At 40.8% G+C, this 17,813-nt stretch overlaps 1 protein-coding gene across 4 annotated transcripts in view; it reads left to right on the forward strand.

Annotated features, from left to right (window-relative positions):
* KALRN (kalirin RhoGEF kinase) overlaps nt 1–17,813 on the forward strand; it is a 452,901-nt gene that overhangs the window by 309,203 nt on the left and 125,885 nt on the right. For all 4 annotated transcript variants that reach the window (XM_082284833.1, XM_082284834.1, XM_082284835.1 and 1 more), the window contains exons 14-17: nt 2,975–3,170; nt 8,747–8,913; nt 14,830–14,949; nt 17,566–17,784. In XM_082284833.1, the coding sequence (XP_082140959.1) occupies nt 2,975–3,170; nt 8,747–8,913; nt 14,830–14,949; nt 17,566–17,784 (702 nt within the window). The remainder of the gene's footprint in view (nt 1–2,974; nt 3,171–8,746; nt 8,914–14,829; nt 14,950–17,565; nt 17,785–17,813) is intronic.

Below are 17,813 nucleotides of genomic sequence, written 5' to 3' on the forward strand. Positions count from 1 at the left end.
CAGCCATTCTTCTTTGTCAAAAGGGAATAAAACAAGTTCATGGCCAAGTGACCCTCATTTATGAGAGAATTCCTGATACAGGGCCAGTGCAATTGGGTCTTGCCACAGCTTAGGGGACAGGACACTTCTGTTTGATGCAGTCCAAGTTTTATCAGAGATATCAAGGCCTGACTAATCTGTGAAAGCATCCAATTTTTGGACTTGAAAAATATATGACTGTAGTTAACAGAGCTGCCTAATTACATCTTATTCCTCAAGAAAAAGAAATCATTTTCCCTGTACCCAAAGCAAACCAGTAGATCCAGACTCTGGCACCATTTCTAAACGGTCCTGTTTGAAGTACAGAAAATGCTGGGATTTTGAGGCATTGTCTGTACAGACAGAAAAGGAAATGTCTTAATGAGATATGTAAAGCAGCATGGACTCTGGAATAGGGCACCAGATTGGGATTCAGGAAACCTAGGTTGTTATCACAGCCCTGCTATTGCTTCTTGCCTTAGTGTGCATTAGATTCCCTGCTAGCCATCTGTTTGTTACTCAGAGCAATGTACCCAGCCTTCCTGTACCCACTTAGCCTGAGAAATTTGATGTTGTTCCACATCTTGCTGTGCCTGATTCCTTCCTCTCTTCCCCTGACCCAGCACACAGATGACTGTCACTCCTTCATCAGCCCCCACTCAAAGGCTGCTTCCCTCCTTCCCTCTACTGGTGGCTGTGCTCTTGGCCTGGCAGAGCTGGCACTCACTCTGACAGCTTTGTCACTGCTGGACGTGTCTGACTGTCTAGAGCTGCTCAGGTGCAGGCTGAGCCTCTGTTCCTGGCCCTGACAATGTGACATGGAGCACGATGGGCTGGCCTTTCATCCCGCATTGTTTATCAGCTTGTGTCCTCACTGTCTTGTACCATCCTTTCCTCTTTAGTTGGAACACTGATGTGATCTGGGGAGTGTGGATAATGGAGCAAAAACCCTTTAAGCTTCATTGTCCACAAGGGACAGGTAGAAGTTTAGGTGCAGCTCCTTCTGTGTGTGTAGCCTGGTGAAAGCTGGTTGCTGCCACAAGCATGAACTGCACTGGTTTTCTGGGAGCTACCCTTCTCCTGAGTGTTTGCAGATTCCTCTCTGCTGCAGACCTGTCTTGGACACTCAGGGCTTAGGGGCAAAAACCAGTATGGTCAGGAAGAACCATTTCCCAGTGCTGGGATGGAAATTATTGTAGATTTAACAATAAAAGCAGTGCTGATCAGTGTCCTTTCTGCAGCCAAGTGGAGAAGTTACCAAGAGAAAGTTCTTCTGATTCATTTATGTCACGTGATTTTCCATTAGACATAGCAGAAGAGAATTTACATTGAACTTTGTGTTCCTGTCATGACTGTAGGAACCTGCTCTCACTCTGAATTAATTCTGTTGTTTGTAGTTTGAAATGAGGTCAAGATCACCTCAGTTCTGATTACTGTTAGCTGAGCATCTGTCCCTAAATGTAAATGTATCTAGTAAAACTCTTCTCCACCATCAACTTTGGACAGTTTTCCATAACTGTTAGCTCTGCCAATAAGTCTCCACAGTCCAGGAACTCCTGCTGTGATATGTGTATGAATCAGAGGCTGCTGGAATCAGGAATGGGGCCAAAGACAGTGTAGAGATAGCTATTATTTAAAGGTAATTGAGTGGAATGGGCGAAGGAACAAGCTGAAGAAAAATAGAAGCCCCTCAGGATAGCCACACTCTGCCTTCTACCCTGCAGCTGAGTCCCAAGTTCTTCATTGAGTAAGTCTGCTTTTCTGCTTCTCTCAAAAAAGAGCCTAAAACGTGCACTTTTTCCTTCTAGTACAAAACTATGCGTTCATGTCCATTCTAATGTGAGAAAGGCTGAGAGCTGGTCCGTTTGGGTCGTCTTCCTAAGCTTGTGTTGCATATAATGTATGTTTTCTGGAAAGGAAAGCTGAATGGAATATTTTGAATCTTGGTTCCTTAGGAAGTTAAGCATCTCACTGCACACAGGCCCTGAAGAGCACTTTGTGCATAAATGGGAATGTAGATACCTACTTTTAGCTCTCCTGAATCTAGCTATGAGGAATTGACCTATTAATCAGAATTAAGGCATTTATTTAATAATTTTCAATCCTTCTAAGACTTGTATTCTGCCCTGTATGACTTAATTCCCATTTCCCTTGTCCCCCTTCCCTCATTCGTTGTCACTAGCACATTCTTCTCTTTTTTGCCTGCGGTAGCAGAACCTAGGTTGAGGTGAGACTGGGCTGTTTAGGTGGAGACTAGATCTTACTTTAATTGCCCAGGCAAAATTGGAGGACTTTGATACCAGCTGGCTACTGTGGAGAAAGATGTAAAATGCAGAAGATACAATAAATGGACTGCTAAAATCGGCCTGTGTGTCACAATTAGGAAGCAGAGAAAGCAAAGAAGATTTTGCATGTTCCCAGGAGTTACTGGCAGGTCTTTGGTTACAACCAGGTACCATTCATGAATCTGTAGATGATTCACCTAAACCTTGAATGTGATGTTACTGTGTTGTGCATTACATCTGTGATATGTAACATTTAGTGTGTTGCAAAATGGTTTTAGAAACATTCAGGCCATTTTGGGATTGCATGTTTGCAAGGTGCTTTGTAATTCCAGAAATGTTATTTTTTCATTTAATTTGACTATATTCAGAAACATTCTTTCTGCCATCAATGATAATATAGTGGGTATTCTCTTCCAGTGTCATTTGGAATGTGTAAGGGAAAAGGAAGGTAACAGCTTTTGTTGGACTGATAACCTTTTCATGGATCCTCACCTAAAAAAATGTGAAGTGTGATCATTAACTGAGCAGGATCTGGAGTGTACTGTGGCTGTGGTTTGAAGGTTTCTGGATCAGAGTCAAAATGTGAAGTATTTTCTGGTCCAAACATTGTTTGAGAGTAAAGTATTTCATTGATCCTGAGTGAATACAGTGCCTGTCTTCTGCCCATGAAGGTCACAGCAGAGCTGGATGCCTGGAATGAAGATCTGCTGAGACAAATGAATGATTTCAACACTGAGGATCTCACTCTGGCTGAGCAGCGATTGCAGCGGCACACTGAGCGGAAACTGGCCATGAACAACATGACCTTTGAAGTCATCCAACAAGGGCAAGACTTGCACCAATACATTATGGAGGTCCAGGCTTCAGGTGAGCAGAGCAATTTGGTCTCTATTCCACTTGGAGGGAAAAAAAAACCAAAATAAAACAAAACAAGAAAAAGCCCAAGACCCCCAGTTCAGGCAAAAATGCTGCAATACATATCAAATAAATAAGCTTTTAACGTAAGTATGGGCAATACCTGTCTCTTCTCTCCCAGAACTGTTCCGCTTGTTTTGAGAATTTTGATTCAGGATTTTATGTAAAAACCTGCTGTTTCTTTGAGATTGAAACTCATTGAGGAAATGAAGCTGACTTTCAAGTTTCATTCAGAAAGTTTCACAGCTGCAGGATGTTTGTGATTGACTCCAAATTGGATGGAGAGGGGAGGGCAAGACAAGCTCCTTGTCCTTGCCTCCAGCTCAGAAACAAGCACTGCAGCGTCATGAGCTACAGGTCCTTGAGCTGGGCAGTCAAACCTCAGGTCTGGATGAAGTCTAGTTGTTCTAGACTTCTTAGCTTGTTAATCTTACTGCAAATAGACTTTAGTGAGAGTCAAACTGACCAGTTGGGCCGGCTTCATTCTCTTCAGACCTTTTCCCTGTTCCCCATTTCAGGGTGCAGACATGCCCAAGGGGAGAAAGAATCTAGTTATCCAAGAGTCCTCTGGGAAAGAATCCAAATATGAGAGCCTTGAAACCAGTCATGAAATGGAGCTCTTGTTTCCAGCCAGTTCTACTTTGAATTTTTTTGTGTAAAAAGGGAATATGATAAACCATACTGGAATTCTCCTTTTCAGAGTACACTTAAAAGTTAAAGGTAGTAACTTGAGTATAAAAAAGCCCTTTGAGATGTGCTCTTAAATGAAAGTCGTGATTCATTTCGATAGGGAGTCTTCTGATTTTACTCTGCTTCTCAGCAAAAGATCCTATTTCTAACACATCCTAAGAGTCAGGATTTTTGTATCCTTGCATTTTGCATGTGGAAAAGGAATATCATAATTCAGATTAATCACTGCATAAAGCCCAGAAGTGAATGTTACTTGTGTAGTGTTTTAACCTTCTAAAACGTTTGGAAAGAGTGCAAAGCAAGAGCAATTCCTGTTCCTTCCCTCATTTGAAATAAAAAGGATTTTATGGTTTTATTCTTTGGCAAACATTTTGCATCTAGGCACCTACCTTCAAAATAATCTGGCAGTATCCAGCCTGATTTGGCAGGCTGCACTCAACAGCGGCTTGAGGACTGCTTCAAGAGTATGTTGTGAACTAGATAATGTGGTGCATTCTGTGACCTGTGTGTGAGCCTCTCTGGGAGTGCCCACACAATGCCTGGCCCTGTGCTTCAGCCTCCCTGCATTCTGAGTTAGAAAACTCGTCCTAAGACATTGGTTAAGATGTTTGTGCTCTTTTGTCTGTTTTTTAATCCTGAAGGAATCCATGGGAGGTAAAGAATATGATCCAGAACAGAGCACAGTCAGGAGCCTCAGTGACTGAATTTTAGAAAATAAATAAATTCTGTGTTTGTCAAGAAGTTGGAAACAACTTCTTTTGGCTTGCTGACAAAAGGTTAGCAACTCAATGAACTGACTTCTAAAATGTTTTTGTAGAATTATCTAAGATGACTTTCTGTGAAGCCTACTCAATAAAAATCCACTGCTCCCAAAAGCAGGGAAGCAGAAGTCCCATGGGGATGTAGAGTAACTGCAGTTAATCAAAGGTAATGGCCATGTCTGCTATGCATGGAATGCTAAATGCTGGGAGAATGGAAAAATAAGGAAGAGACATAGCACTTGGGAGCCTACTGCTTCTTGCTTCAATAAAGAACAGTTTTACTTCATAAAAAAGTGATTTAATTTTACTCCCTCTTCCTGAATCCTTTATCATAGCCATTCAGTGCATAGGGTAGGGGATGATTATTCTTAACTGCCAGAGCTGAAAACTTGCAGGGGTTCTGGGAAATCAGATGCTATTGCTGCTGCCTATTGTACACTGTCACCACTGCTACAATCAAAACTCAGCTGCAGCCACAGAAGATAAAGCCAGAAAAAATGTGATTTTCCAGAGCCATTCTACCTAACCAACCACCCTTAATTGACCAAGTTTCTTCCCTTCCCTGTAACTCTCTTTGAGCTTTATTCTTTTCAACGTGCCACACAGGAAACTGACTTGATTTTGATCACTCTGTCGTTTGGCTTGGAGGTCTTTAAGCCAGCAAGTCTGTCAGATAAAATTACATCCAGGTGTTTCCATTTGTGATGTCTTTTTCACTTGGAAGTCTTGTGGAGGTAGAAAAAGAAGGTTTTAAACATTCACCCATGATTTTTGCATGTCTGATGCAGACTGACCCTTACTGGGCTGTGGAGTGTCTGGAAATCCCTGTGAACATTCTAATGTTGGCACAATAAATCCGGTGGTTCTGTGATGCACCAGGTCAGACTCTGTGGATATTGAGGGTATCTCTGCAATCAGGCATCTCTGCAAGTCCAGTGTTTCCAAAGTTCCATCCAGCACAGGGTTATGTTCCTGTGATCACTTCCACTACTCCAGCACATGCGAGTGAGCCTGGATTAGACTGTTTCAACCATCGGAATAATTATTTTTTAAAGAAATGTTTGGTTTTGTTGGGGAATAGGTAAGATCTGGAAGTCAGGTTGTGTTTCCTGAAATTTTGCAGTACTTGCAAATTGTCACTAAAATCTGTGTCAGTCAGGAAACTTTTGCGTGTATAGAATATAATAACAGTATTCTCAACAAGATTGGAGTTTTTAATGATCCAGCACTTTTTATTTCAAGGAACCTATCTGCTATTTTTCCTGTTTGATTATAGCTCTACCAATGATAGCAAAGCCAAATATGTGGGTAAATACTCTCAGAAATGGTTATTGAGTTTTCTGGGTGCCTAACTCAATATGTTGAAGGGGCCTGGTGTTTCCAAAAGTGACAACTTGGACATTTCTGAGAAATCCATTTCACATGGAAAGTTTAGGATAATTATTCAGGAGTGATTTACCACTTGAGCCCAAGCTGTGGTGACGACATTCTCAGGTAATTTATTAGCATATGCACCTTAGTTAGTCTGATTCTAGGCATTAAAAGCAGTTACACTTTAATAGCTAGCTAATTGATTATGCAAATTTATTTGATTATTAAAGTCCATTTGCATTGTCAGTATCATTGTCATAATGAGACTCCAGCTGGGAGTCTCCAATGGTTTACAGAGCTCCCTTTTTCTATCTTAGACAAATTGCTTCTAAGCCAAACCTGAAATACACTGTAGAGCTGAAGTTGGGGACACTACCTGATATGTGTAAAATTCAAAGTCTTTTTTGCTTCCTGGTCATCAAGCTAACACTTTTCACCTCTTTTCCAAGTGTTGCGTCGCTTAAAAGGGAAGCAGAAATCTATTTCATTTGGTTTGTGACGTCCTTTATAGTTAATTATAACTGTAGTTTATATTGCAAAGAAGAGACTATAAAGTCTGCTATCACAGGCTCTTAGTGTTTCAGGCTAAAGCAGGTTTAAAGCAGTTTCAGAGGAGTTTCGTGAAGATTAAAAAGCAATACGCCTTCCCTAGACTGAATTGTACCTCACAGTGCAAGCAGTTCAGGTGTCACTAATGTATGTTTTGTAGGATGCCAGTTAGTGTGGCTCAGTACTCTTTCCTTTAGGATTTTTTAAAAACATTTCCAATTCAATATCATTCACTTGACATCTGCTGTATTGCTTGAGACATTAGAAGAAAATGGCAACCAAGTTTATTTTATCAGAAAGTCAGCTGTGCTTTTCTAGCTGTCAGAACACAATGTAAAGATAATACGTATGAAATTATTCGGAAAACAGGGCTTTCTATTTTGCCAGCCAATACTTGAGAAGAAAAAGTGCTCTCACTGCATGCACTGGCACTGCAGAATAAATCTGTGTGACATATGACAAGCAGGAAAGGGCAGATCATTCATCATGGGGAGCACACACTGCCCTTGGATAGCATCCCAGGCAGTTCCTGGTTGCTGCTGATGAGTTAGCATGATCAGAACTGCACCAGCTGAGTGTGCAGGAGGGAAAGCTGTGCATTTAATATCCAATAGGTGTGGTGAAGTCAAGCATAAAAAAATCAATCATGTCCTCAGGATACAGAACCATATGCATGCTAATTGCAGCTACAATGCCTGGTGTCTGGCAATTGAAAGGAACTTCACTCCCAAGAATAGAAACATATATTAAATTTCCAGTTTTAAATGGGAAGCCAGGGGCCATTCCATTTTATTTGGTAACGAAGGAACTGTTTTATTTTGGCTGGGAAAGGAAATAAGCCAATCATTTGCATTCCCATGTGCTTTTCCTGATAAAACCAGAAACCAGGAAAAAGAGATAGGGTTAGTAATAAGGTCATATTTATTTTGTGTGCTGTCCTGTGTAGATACTGCTGAATGAAAGTCATGAACCTCTGAGGTGGATAGAGGGGGAGGTAAAGACAACTTTCTAAATGGTTTTTAAAAATAGTGTCCAAGTCTTTTTTTCAGCAGCTTCTAATTAACACATTTCTTTTTTAATGCTGTATTATTCTGTGAAATCAAATGGCTTTGGAGGAAAGTGCAGTGTTTTCTCAGCATTACTGCAATCACATTGTTTTTATATTAGGTTCCTTATTCTTCCTGCTTCGAGGCCAATGGCAAAATTCCAGTAGACCTTACTAAGGGAAGAGTCAGGTCTTTATTAGTTTGCAATCCCAGGGACTGCAGTAACATGACATCATATTTCCTCTAGGCCAAACCTTCCCTGTTGCACTGGTAGTGAACCCAGTGTTGCAATCGAACCGGTGTCACCCCGAAGGAAGCTCTGCACTGTGTGTCATATAACCACTACACGCGTGGCTCACAGTGTCAAAAAAACATTCAGGAGGCAGGAAGGATCTCATAAAGTCTCTATTTCAATCTCCTGATCAAGTCAGGATAAAGAAATCAGACTAGGCCTTTGAGGGGTTTATCAAGTTCACGTAGGATGCAAGGGAGGGGGATGTGGTACTAAGACACCCCTTCTCTTTGGTATGTGAGGATTGGATGAAAGTCAGTCTGTGGAATAATTCTAAAAGAACTAAATTCTGAGTTAAACTAATTCATTGTTAATGATCCTCTGCAAGCATCCAGATGGAAAAAAGTTTTCACCGTGGAGTTCCCCGCACTTGTAGCACTACTGTAGATCTGGTGCCTAGAGTTGACTTCCCGTATTTCACTTTTCTATTTTCTTCCTCTTTTCTAGGTTTTTTTTCAACATGCATTTCTAAAGTATAAGTCTATGAATTACCCTAAAACACGGAGGTCTTTTCGAAAATTTGATGTTCATGCAAGTTTTTTGATCAAGACTGTGCTTAAGTCATGTCCTGCTGGCCAGATGCCAATGAGTCAGATGAGCAATGATAACCAGAGAAACACTGTTTTGTAGAAAAATGTAGTGATGAAGGGTAGGCAACTGGGAAAGCCAAAAATTACATGTGAGAAAGTTAAGTGAGAAAGAATTACTCACAGAGTTGTAAATTATTGTGTTAGGTGGCAAAAAATTTTGAGGTTTACAGTTCTGCAAATTTGAAATTTCAAGTGAGTGTGTTGATCTCTCTCTCTCTGCATGTTACAGGCATTGAGCTGATCTGTGAAAAAGACATTGATCTTGCGACACAGGTTCAAGAATTGCTGGAATTCCTTCATGAGAAACAGCACGAGCTGGAGCTTAATGCTGACCAAACTCACAAGAGGTTAGAGCAGTGCTTACAGCTCCGGCACCTCCAGGCTGAGGTCAAGCAGGTGAGAGTTTTAACCACACATGAGGGGCTTAAGGCAGGTTTCAGCCATTACAGACATTCAAACTGCTAAGCCAGTGTCTGCCAAGTGACAAACCTTTAGGTGAGCAGTCTAAATCCCCCTTTCTGTAACAGTACTTAATTTGCTGACAGGTTTCAGAATGGCCCTTTGCAAATGAGGAGGGGCTCTGCTCCCCTCAGTGTGCATGTTCTTGAATTCATGAGTAGTTGCAGGAATTCTGCACAGAACTGACCATGTAGCTTCTCAACTGGAGAAACAGCCTCAAACTCCAAGTGTTCTGGGAATATACTGATTTGACTTGTGCCCCAGAGTTTAACTGAGGCGGAGAACAGGCCCAAAGCAAAGGCAACTGAGCTGTGACATAAGTATGACATTATGGTAGTTTTACCTTTTCATTTGTTGCTATACATCTGTTGTCTTGCAGGAATCTTTGTCATCTTCTGGTGATTTAAAAAATTCTGTCAGTGGTCTCTAGATCCCAGGACTTGTTTAGCCATCCTCGTATTGTTACACTGCCTTCCTTTCAGATTTTATCCTAGTGCAGGCAGTCATGTTCTGCCTCCCTTGGTTTTCCCTACTATTTAATTTGGATGCCTCATGTTTCTTTGTTTTACTTTGCTGCACAGGATAACATTACACTTCCTGCTTCCTAGCCCATAGGTGGCTTCACACTCCAGTGTATGTCTGGATTTTAATTGAATGGTCTTGATTTCATCAGGAAAACCAAGAATATTTTTCCAGACACATGGAAAATTCAGTTTTCCATTTTACTTATACAAATAGGTGGTGCTGGGAGGGGTGTCCAAATAGTACAAGGTGTTCATGACAGATTTCTATCTGCTTATTTGTTTACTTATACACACACACACTCTGAATGCTCAGTACATATGATCATAAATACTCACTTTTGACGACAGAATAACTGAGTGATGCTTTGCTGAATTGGTTTATCATTGCTGGCAAAAAAAAAAAATCCTTCACACTGAGAAAGCTGGCAGCATTAACACCAGTGCATACATTTTCTTTCAAAGTCCAGTTTGATGTGAATGTTTTGCAACTCTACCTGAAAGTAGCATAGAACTCTCCTAATTTTTATTTTTAAAATATGGTCATTTTGCATTTGTGATTATTGAAGACCAGCTCCTCATGAAGTTCTGGAGCTCTTTTGACTGCTTGGCTTTCTTCTGAAAAAAATTAAAAAAGAAAACAAGCAAAACCCAGAAACACTCTGTGATATTTACAATCACTATCTTAACATGGTTATGAAGTATATCCTTTTTTTTCTATAGGTTCCTGAAGTTTCTTATACACAGCTTAGCTAAGCTTGGAGGTGTGTGTGATAGATTTATGATGAAGCAGAGCCATTTTAACTTATGACAGAAAACTGGGAGGAGTTACACGTGTAGCAGAAAAGCTCAAGATGCAGGTTGCCCACTTGCTCAGGATGAAGTGCAGTCAGCCCTGTGGCTGCTCCTGCAGCCATTCAGTGGCAGTGCAGCACCTTCTGCGGGTGCCTGATGTTATTTGCCTTATTATCAAATATTTGCTGGTCCTTAACTGTTTTACAGCCAAAATCTACCCAAAGGAAGTGGTTATAGGACTGAGCTAGTTCTTACTGTGAGAGAACAGCTGCCTGGAATTAGCATTTCCCTAACGGAGCTTGGGACCATCAGAGCCTTTGTTATTGTGTGACCTCTCAGCAAACCAGTAGTGAAAAAACATTTTATTTGTTCAGCTGAATACTAAGGGCTCCTTTGCTTGTTAACCCATAAATTACCGCAGCTACAGTCTCCCTTAGAAAGGACACAGAAATATTTTAACTTGCCTCTTTCTATTTGGTATCCTGTAGATGAGTCATATTCCCAACCATTTAGTAAAATTGGGAAATATATTGATTTTGGCTTGTAGTTCATCTCCAGTCTGGTCCAGGTTTCCTTCACTTTCAGTTTAGTGCATCTGAGATGATGGATGATCTCATTACCAAATTGCCCTTTCTCTTGTGAATGAGTTGAGATGTGGTTGTTGCAAGACACCTCCTGTAGCTGTGTTAAGTTCTGCTGACAGAGTAAAATTGGTCAAGGCTTCTACATGTACATGTGTTTGCATTTTGATAAAATGGCTCATGGAAATAAAAAGTATTTTAACTGTCTCTATCTATTTAAGTTTCATTTACCAGAGATTTCTGCTTTATATCCTACGTACCAAGGGTGAATGCCAAGACAATGAATTGAAGTTTGGAGCCATTAAAGTGGAGCAATTCCAAATGAGATGTTCTGTGAACTGCTTTAGCGTGGAAATAGTAAAGATCAGTAATTCACAAGGTCTTTGTTATTAAGAAAAATTCTGTCCAAGCCTGATTTCCCCTCATTTGGATCCCACTTATTTCTGACAGAAACTACAGAGCTTGGACTGTTTACATAAAAGTAATAGCAGGATAGATTTGTGGAGATCAGTTTAAAAAAACAAACTCTAATGCTCTGCCTGCAGCTGTTTGGCTTCCCTATCCCCTTAATTTATCTTTGTATGGTTTGAGCTTTTTTTTTTTTTAATAACTGTTGAACTTGACCTAATTTGCTCCCAAATATCCTCAAGGTGTCCCACTATACTTGCTTTCCAGGTTGTTTTGAAGTATATTTAGTCCTTTTGATGTTCTTGTTATCCATCTATTTTTGCTGTTTGGCGTAAGATTTACTTCAAAATATATATGCCCAAGGGATGATGGGAAGTAGTCATTTGAGAGACACGGAATATAGTTGGTTTTTTTCTAATCTTATGTCAAAAAGCTCCTGGAAATTTGATGCAGTTTTAAACATGGTTAAAATTACCAGAAGCTGTCCTTGATGGTTGTGTCTGTGTTAGTAAAACCTTCTCAAGGAATCTGCAAAGGGTCTGGAGGTGTAAAAGGTTCACTTATATTGTTTTGTCTTTTAAACATAAAAATCTTTTCTTATCTGACTGGAGAGGTGTCCATAGCAAGGCCTGAAGTCTTCTTTAGAAACATGAAGGAAGGCATTCTGTATAAACTGAGTAGTAGACAAAAGCACTGCATGGTACAGAACTTGCATTTCTTGAGGATGGCTGCACAAGGGATGCCTCAATCTTTATTTTTCCTGTAGAGTCTGACTCTGTGCTCAGTGAAGATGGCAGATTTCCAGGGAAGAAATTATGAGTTTTGGAAGAATTTGGTACTATTATTTAATTACAGAGAATCCCTGTACAGAAGCTTGGCCTCTGTAAAGCAGATTGGAATCAAATGTGGGAGTTGTTTCAGAGCTGTGGTGGTTGCCCTGTTAAACAACCCATGCTTTGCAGTGAAACTCTTCTCCAGTGACAAGTGCCTTTTATATAAGATCCTGTAAAAGAGTTCCTGCTTCTCTGTTGTAAAAAACAAAAAATTGTTAGGCTGTAAAAGAAAGTCTTTGAAGATTTATTTAACTCCAGAATTATTTAATCACTGCTTCTACAAAGCTGATAAAATGTGTAATTTGTAGGAAATGTCTGTTTAAAGCTATCTTTTAGGGTTGACCTGTCTGCACATTGCTAAATAATGGTGAACCTATGAATACAGGAAATGATCACAGATGTGCCTTGATGCTGTATTAGGAGCTTTTCCAGATATTTTAATGAAAAGTTATTAAGTATTATATGAGTAGGAGTCAATTTGTGAGCAGGTCTTGTAAACCAGTTACAAATGTGTAAATGCCCCCTTCCAGCCAGTTCTAAACCAGAGACACACTCTGCAAGTGTCTGAGTTTTGAACTTAGACTTAAGAAGCCTTAGTTGTGCAACTGATGTTTTTTTTCCTTACTGTATGTAAACAACACACACGAGTAAGAAAGAAACATTACTATGAAAGTAGCAGATGCAATCCCAGATGAGGCTCTGACATTCTGGCAGATTTCTGGAAGCAGAAAGGGTCGCTGTAAGTGCTTCCAAGCAAAATTTGCTGCTGCTTGGGTGCTCCTTGGGCCAGAAAAGGGGAATGTAGGAGCCCCAAAATGAGTGTCTAACCCCACACTCTGGGGGAAGGAGAGGGGGCAACTACTCAGGGTTGGCAGCAGCCTTGGTCAGAAACGGTGCTGGCAGCATTGCTGGCACATGGAGTCCATCATCCCACTGGAACTGCTTTCCCCTGGATAATTTGAGTCTGCAAGACACTTGAATGGAGGGATGAATATGTGTTGTTAACACTAGAGGAAACCTGGCAGACTGGTTGTGTGGTCTCTCTACCTAATCAAGTTGCTTTGTTTTAAGACTGAGTTTCCACAGATTTTTATTCTGATGTTTTACTATTTAGAGACTCAGATATTTGTGTGAAATCTGTGTCAAACTGTCTGTGGCAGTTTTTGAAAAATTCAGCTGAAATAAAAGCTGTTCCACAGAGGGGGAAAAAAAAAAAAAATCTGTGTTTTTATCATACACGCTGAGTTTTTTCTACATTCCAAATGGTCCAAGCCTGGATGTATTGCAATATGTAAAACATGAAAGCATGTCTTGCCTCATGATGTCCTCAATTCAAGCCTTTTCCAGGTACTGTGATCCTTTGGCTAACTTCAGTGTTTGGTACCAGATAGTTTGTAATAATGTAGGGTTCAAATAGGATGGATTATAGAACAGGCCAGACAATACAATTGCCATATGCTAACTCGATTGATTTTCCTTTAAATGTGTGATGCATTTCCCACAGGAACAATTACACCTGCTGATGAAAGACAAATGAATGAAATGAAATCTTCCACACTGTTGTACTGAGCAGAATGTAATTTTCTACAAATTAGGGTCAGCTACATGTATAGATGTCTTCCTTTTTTCTCCTAGGGAAAACTCATTTTTTTATCCTACAGGGAACTGAATGGCACTAAGTAGGGTGATGCATGATGTAGGGATGAAAAACAAACAATAGAAAATCCCTGTTTGCTTCAGGCAATTTAATGGATCGCTTGGAGAAAAGGATAGTACAAAAGGGAAATTGCTATGTAGAATATTGCAGCAAAGTCAATTTTAGAAATCGTGAGCTAAATTTAGGGTAGTCATTGAGCACTCAGAATTTCCTATGCATCTATGAATTGGATTCAGCAACTTTCTGGCTTTACTGGACTGATTTGACACCTTCACAGGTAGAAAAAAGGCTTTGAGACAACACAGGAAAGAACTTGCATGTGCATTCTGGGTGCAAACACGTGTCTTAAAATAGCAGAAAACGTTGGTGTTTAAATGAGTGAATACAAGCTTGACAGATTAATTATGTACATTTAGGACTTGATTCTACAGTCATTACAGCATGGATTGCATGTCTACGAATAATTTGAGCATCTCTGAAGTAAAGCTTCTTGATTAAATACAAAATGCAAGACCTGGGTTTTTTTCCTAGCTCTGTGTGTAGGTGGAAACTCCAACTGCATCTTAACTCCATGCCAGATTAAACCAACTGTATCTTCTCCCTCCTCACCCCTAAGCTCAATCTTTTCTGTGAGAGAAAACAGGCAAGTGAAGCAGAAAGGTGTTGCAACATCTATGATTCCAGCTGGAAATTTGAAAGATGTTTAAATTCAAATTTCCCTCATTATGCTTTGTGGTTTTGACCTGGGGTAGTTCTATAGGGGGCCATTCATTTTTGTGGCCAAACCTTGGAAATTAGTGCTCTTTGCTATCCAAATATCCACGTAAAGGATATCAAAGTAAAGAGAGTTTAATTCTTCAAGCAATAACTTTTTCAATAAGATCTTTGCCTTCTAAAAACGTGTGTCATTAAGATCTTATCCTAGGATTTCTTTCTGCTCACAGATTCAGCCCGAGACCACACCTGTTGTTCAGCTAGGCTGAAGCATTTTGTGGTAGGTGACTGCATAAACCTTGGTACAGAAGCAACCTTTCCATGAGCACACCCTTTGTTTGCAGGTGCTTGGCTGGATCAGGAACGGGGAGTCAATGCTGAACGCGAGCCTTGTCAATGCGAGCTCCCTCTCGGAGGCTGAGCAGCTCCAGCGAGAGCATGAGCAGTTTCAGCTGGCAATAGAGGTAACACCAAGTTAACTTTGTTTCTCCTTCCCAGGTGAACATCATACAAAAGCTTATCTCATGGGCATCAATCATTGCTTTCTTGAAGGAAGGGGAGGAATAGAAGCTTTAGAAAATCAACTTACTGTTAAACTCATAATATAGCCAGAGGCTAATAGTGAAATAAATTATTTATCACTTGCAGCTAATTCTTCTGCTGCCAGATATCAGATTTTCCATTCACGAAAATGACACTCGGGCATCTCCTGATAATTTCTTTGATAAAAAATTAAGAAGACTAAAATTCATAAAGCGATTGGAAATGGGAAAAGTTTGTCAAGTCAGTTTCTTCCCACATCCACTGTTTGCAGGTCATTTCACAGCATTCATTTGTGAATGTTTTCTTACTGGATAATGCTCTCACACTAAATAATCTTTCATTCAGCTTTCCTTTCATGAATACCAGAAAAGAAACTCATTCCAACCCTCATCCTCAAATAACTTTGACTAAGAGGCAAGAGGGGCAATTTTTAAGAATTGCCTCCTAATCTGCTTTTGCCCCTTCTTGCTCTGGAGTAACCACACATCTTTGACCTGGCCCTTGGAAACAGATTGTGAGCCAACCCATTTGCCTCACTCACAGGGCAAGGAGGAAGAGCCCCTGCTCTGAGCAGCTTTCCTTTGAATGAGAAGGTAGTGAAGGGCTAAGGTCTGCCCTGCGTACAGGATTCCTAGTTAAGTTCAGTACTTCATGTGTCTCTGTTATTATGAACAAACCCAACACTCACAGGGTATGCTCACTTCAGCTGCTAGAAGGAGGTTCCATTGCTTTCTCCTGTTCCATCTTAAAAGGTCTGTCTGCTTCCCAGATTATGCTAAGTGTCAGCTTTTTACAGAGAAAAGAACAGTTGAAAAATACCCATATACCTGAAAACGAAACCAAACTTTAAACTCTGAAAGTATAGAGATTTGAAGAGATGCCTGACTGGGGGTGGGAGGTGGGGGGAAGAGGAAGGGATGTCTCCTAGTAAACTTGAAGTAAATCAATATACATTACAGTGATGCTAATAAGTTTAGAGTTTAAATCTCAGGTAATGACTTATTTTGATCCAGCTCTGCTCAGAGTAAGGAAGGAGCAGCTGTTGCAGCTCCTAAAGGAAAAGGAAGAAGTTTTTTATCAATTCTATATGAGCTGGCTGGTACCAAGCTGTGCTGACCACATCTTGGCAGCCACCATCAGACAGCAGTGGTGAACACGACAGCCACTGGCTGAGTTATCACAGCTTCTGACACTGGGGAAGTGCTTGCATTTGGTGGTAAATGCAAATCACAGAGGGAGAAGAGGGTTACACCACATTAAGAGGAAAATAAGTTTTCAGAAGGAAAAACCACTAGATTAAATATTTAAAGTATTTAAAGCTCAATATGGGGAAGAGATCAGCAAAGCACATAAGGCAGACTGTTCTCTAAAAGCATTCTAGATGTGGAATTGATTTTCAGTTGAAATCCTTCAAAGTCTATTTCAAACAAGTATTACAATTCTAACATCAGTAAAGCAGCTGGATATTAAATTTAACCAGTTGTTCTTGAACATCTTCCTGAGTTTCTGCCAAATATTAATCCTCTTTGTTTCCTAATAGCTTTCTCTACATTGCTTTATTCATCAGTGTATTACCAGATGATTTCAAGTTTTTTCCCAGGTTGATGGCTTAGATCATAAAACTATCACTTGAGAATTTGTCAGCAACAGTTACAAATGGGACGTAGCAGAGGAGTCTGAGAGATTTTAGGGCTTCTGTTCGGGAGATTAAAATCAAATACTGGACTGAACCATGTCTGAACACAGTTACTCAGGAGGCTGTGCAGGGATGGGGGCTATTTTAGCAGCCCACAGAGGAAGGTGTAGGCACCACTTGGTGACACTGTAAGGAGCTGGTGTAGGCTGGGGAAAGGGGCAGGTAACTCAGTCCTGCCTATAAAGTGGTTGCTGAGTAAACTGAGGAATGGTAGAGGGAATGTTTCGACTCTCCCCAGCTCTGACCTTAAACGTGGGAGCATAAGTCTGATCTCCAGTATGAGTGAACTGCCTTTCAGAAATGCATCTTGTAGGGGCTGATATCTGTGATACAGTTCATGCCCTTTAGTAAGACATCTTCGTATCTTCAGGGATTGATGTTTAGAACAACTGCACAAGTAAAGCTGCTGATGCCAGGTAAACTGCCTGGTAAGGGCCAAATTAGGGTGATTAGGCCCATAGTTTGCCAACTGTTTAGAGTTTGCTTTTGGGTCTGCAGATCGTGTGGGATGCAGTCAGCACTGAGGTTGGGTGAGAGCTCAGCACAAGAGCTGCCAAAATGGACCCCGGGAACTTACCCCATGTTTCTGCCAAAGGGGCAGTGGCTGACCAGTAGAGCCAGCCCATCTTAGCAGTGCTTACACATTCCAAGCTTTAATAACATGTTACAAATGTGTGTGAATAACTGAAACTAAAATGCTTTGCAGAAAGTGACTGTTAACTGAAGATAACTCTCTGAAAATATTTCACTCTCTCGCATCCCCATGCTCACGCCTCACTTCACCTTTCTACCATACATCTGGCACATCTGTACAACCTCCCTTTCCTCCCCTCATACACAGTCCCTCTTTCATGCCACTTCCTTACAGAAGACACACCAGAGTGCCCTGCAGGTCCAGCAGAAGGCCGAAGTGTTGCTGCAGGCTGGACATTACGATGCCGATGCCATCAGAGAATGTGCTGAGAAGGTGGCCCTGCACTGGCAGCAGCTGATGCTGAAGATGGAGGACAGGCTCAAACTCGTCAATGCCTCGGTGGCCTTTTATAAAACCTCTGAGCAGGTGAGCTGGACAGTGTCATTTCTGGGCCA

The sequence above is a fragment of the Coloeus monedula genome, assembly GCF_965178545.1.
Source record: "Coloeus monedula genome assembly, chromosome: 7".
NCBI lineage: Eukaryota > Metazoa > Chordata > Aves > Passeriformes > Corvidae > Coloeus > Coloeus monedula.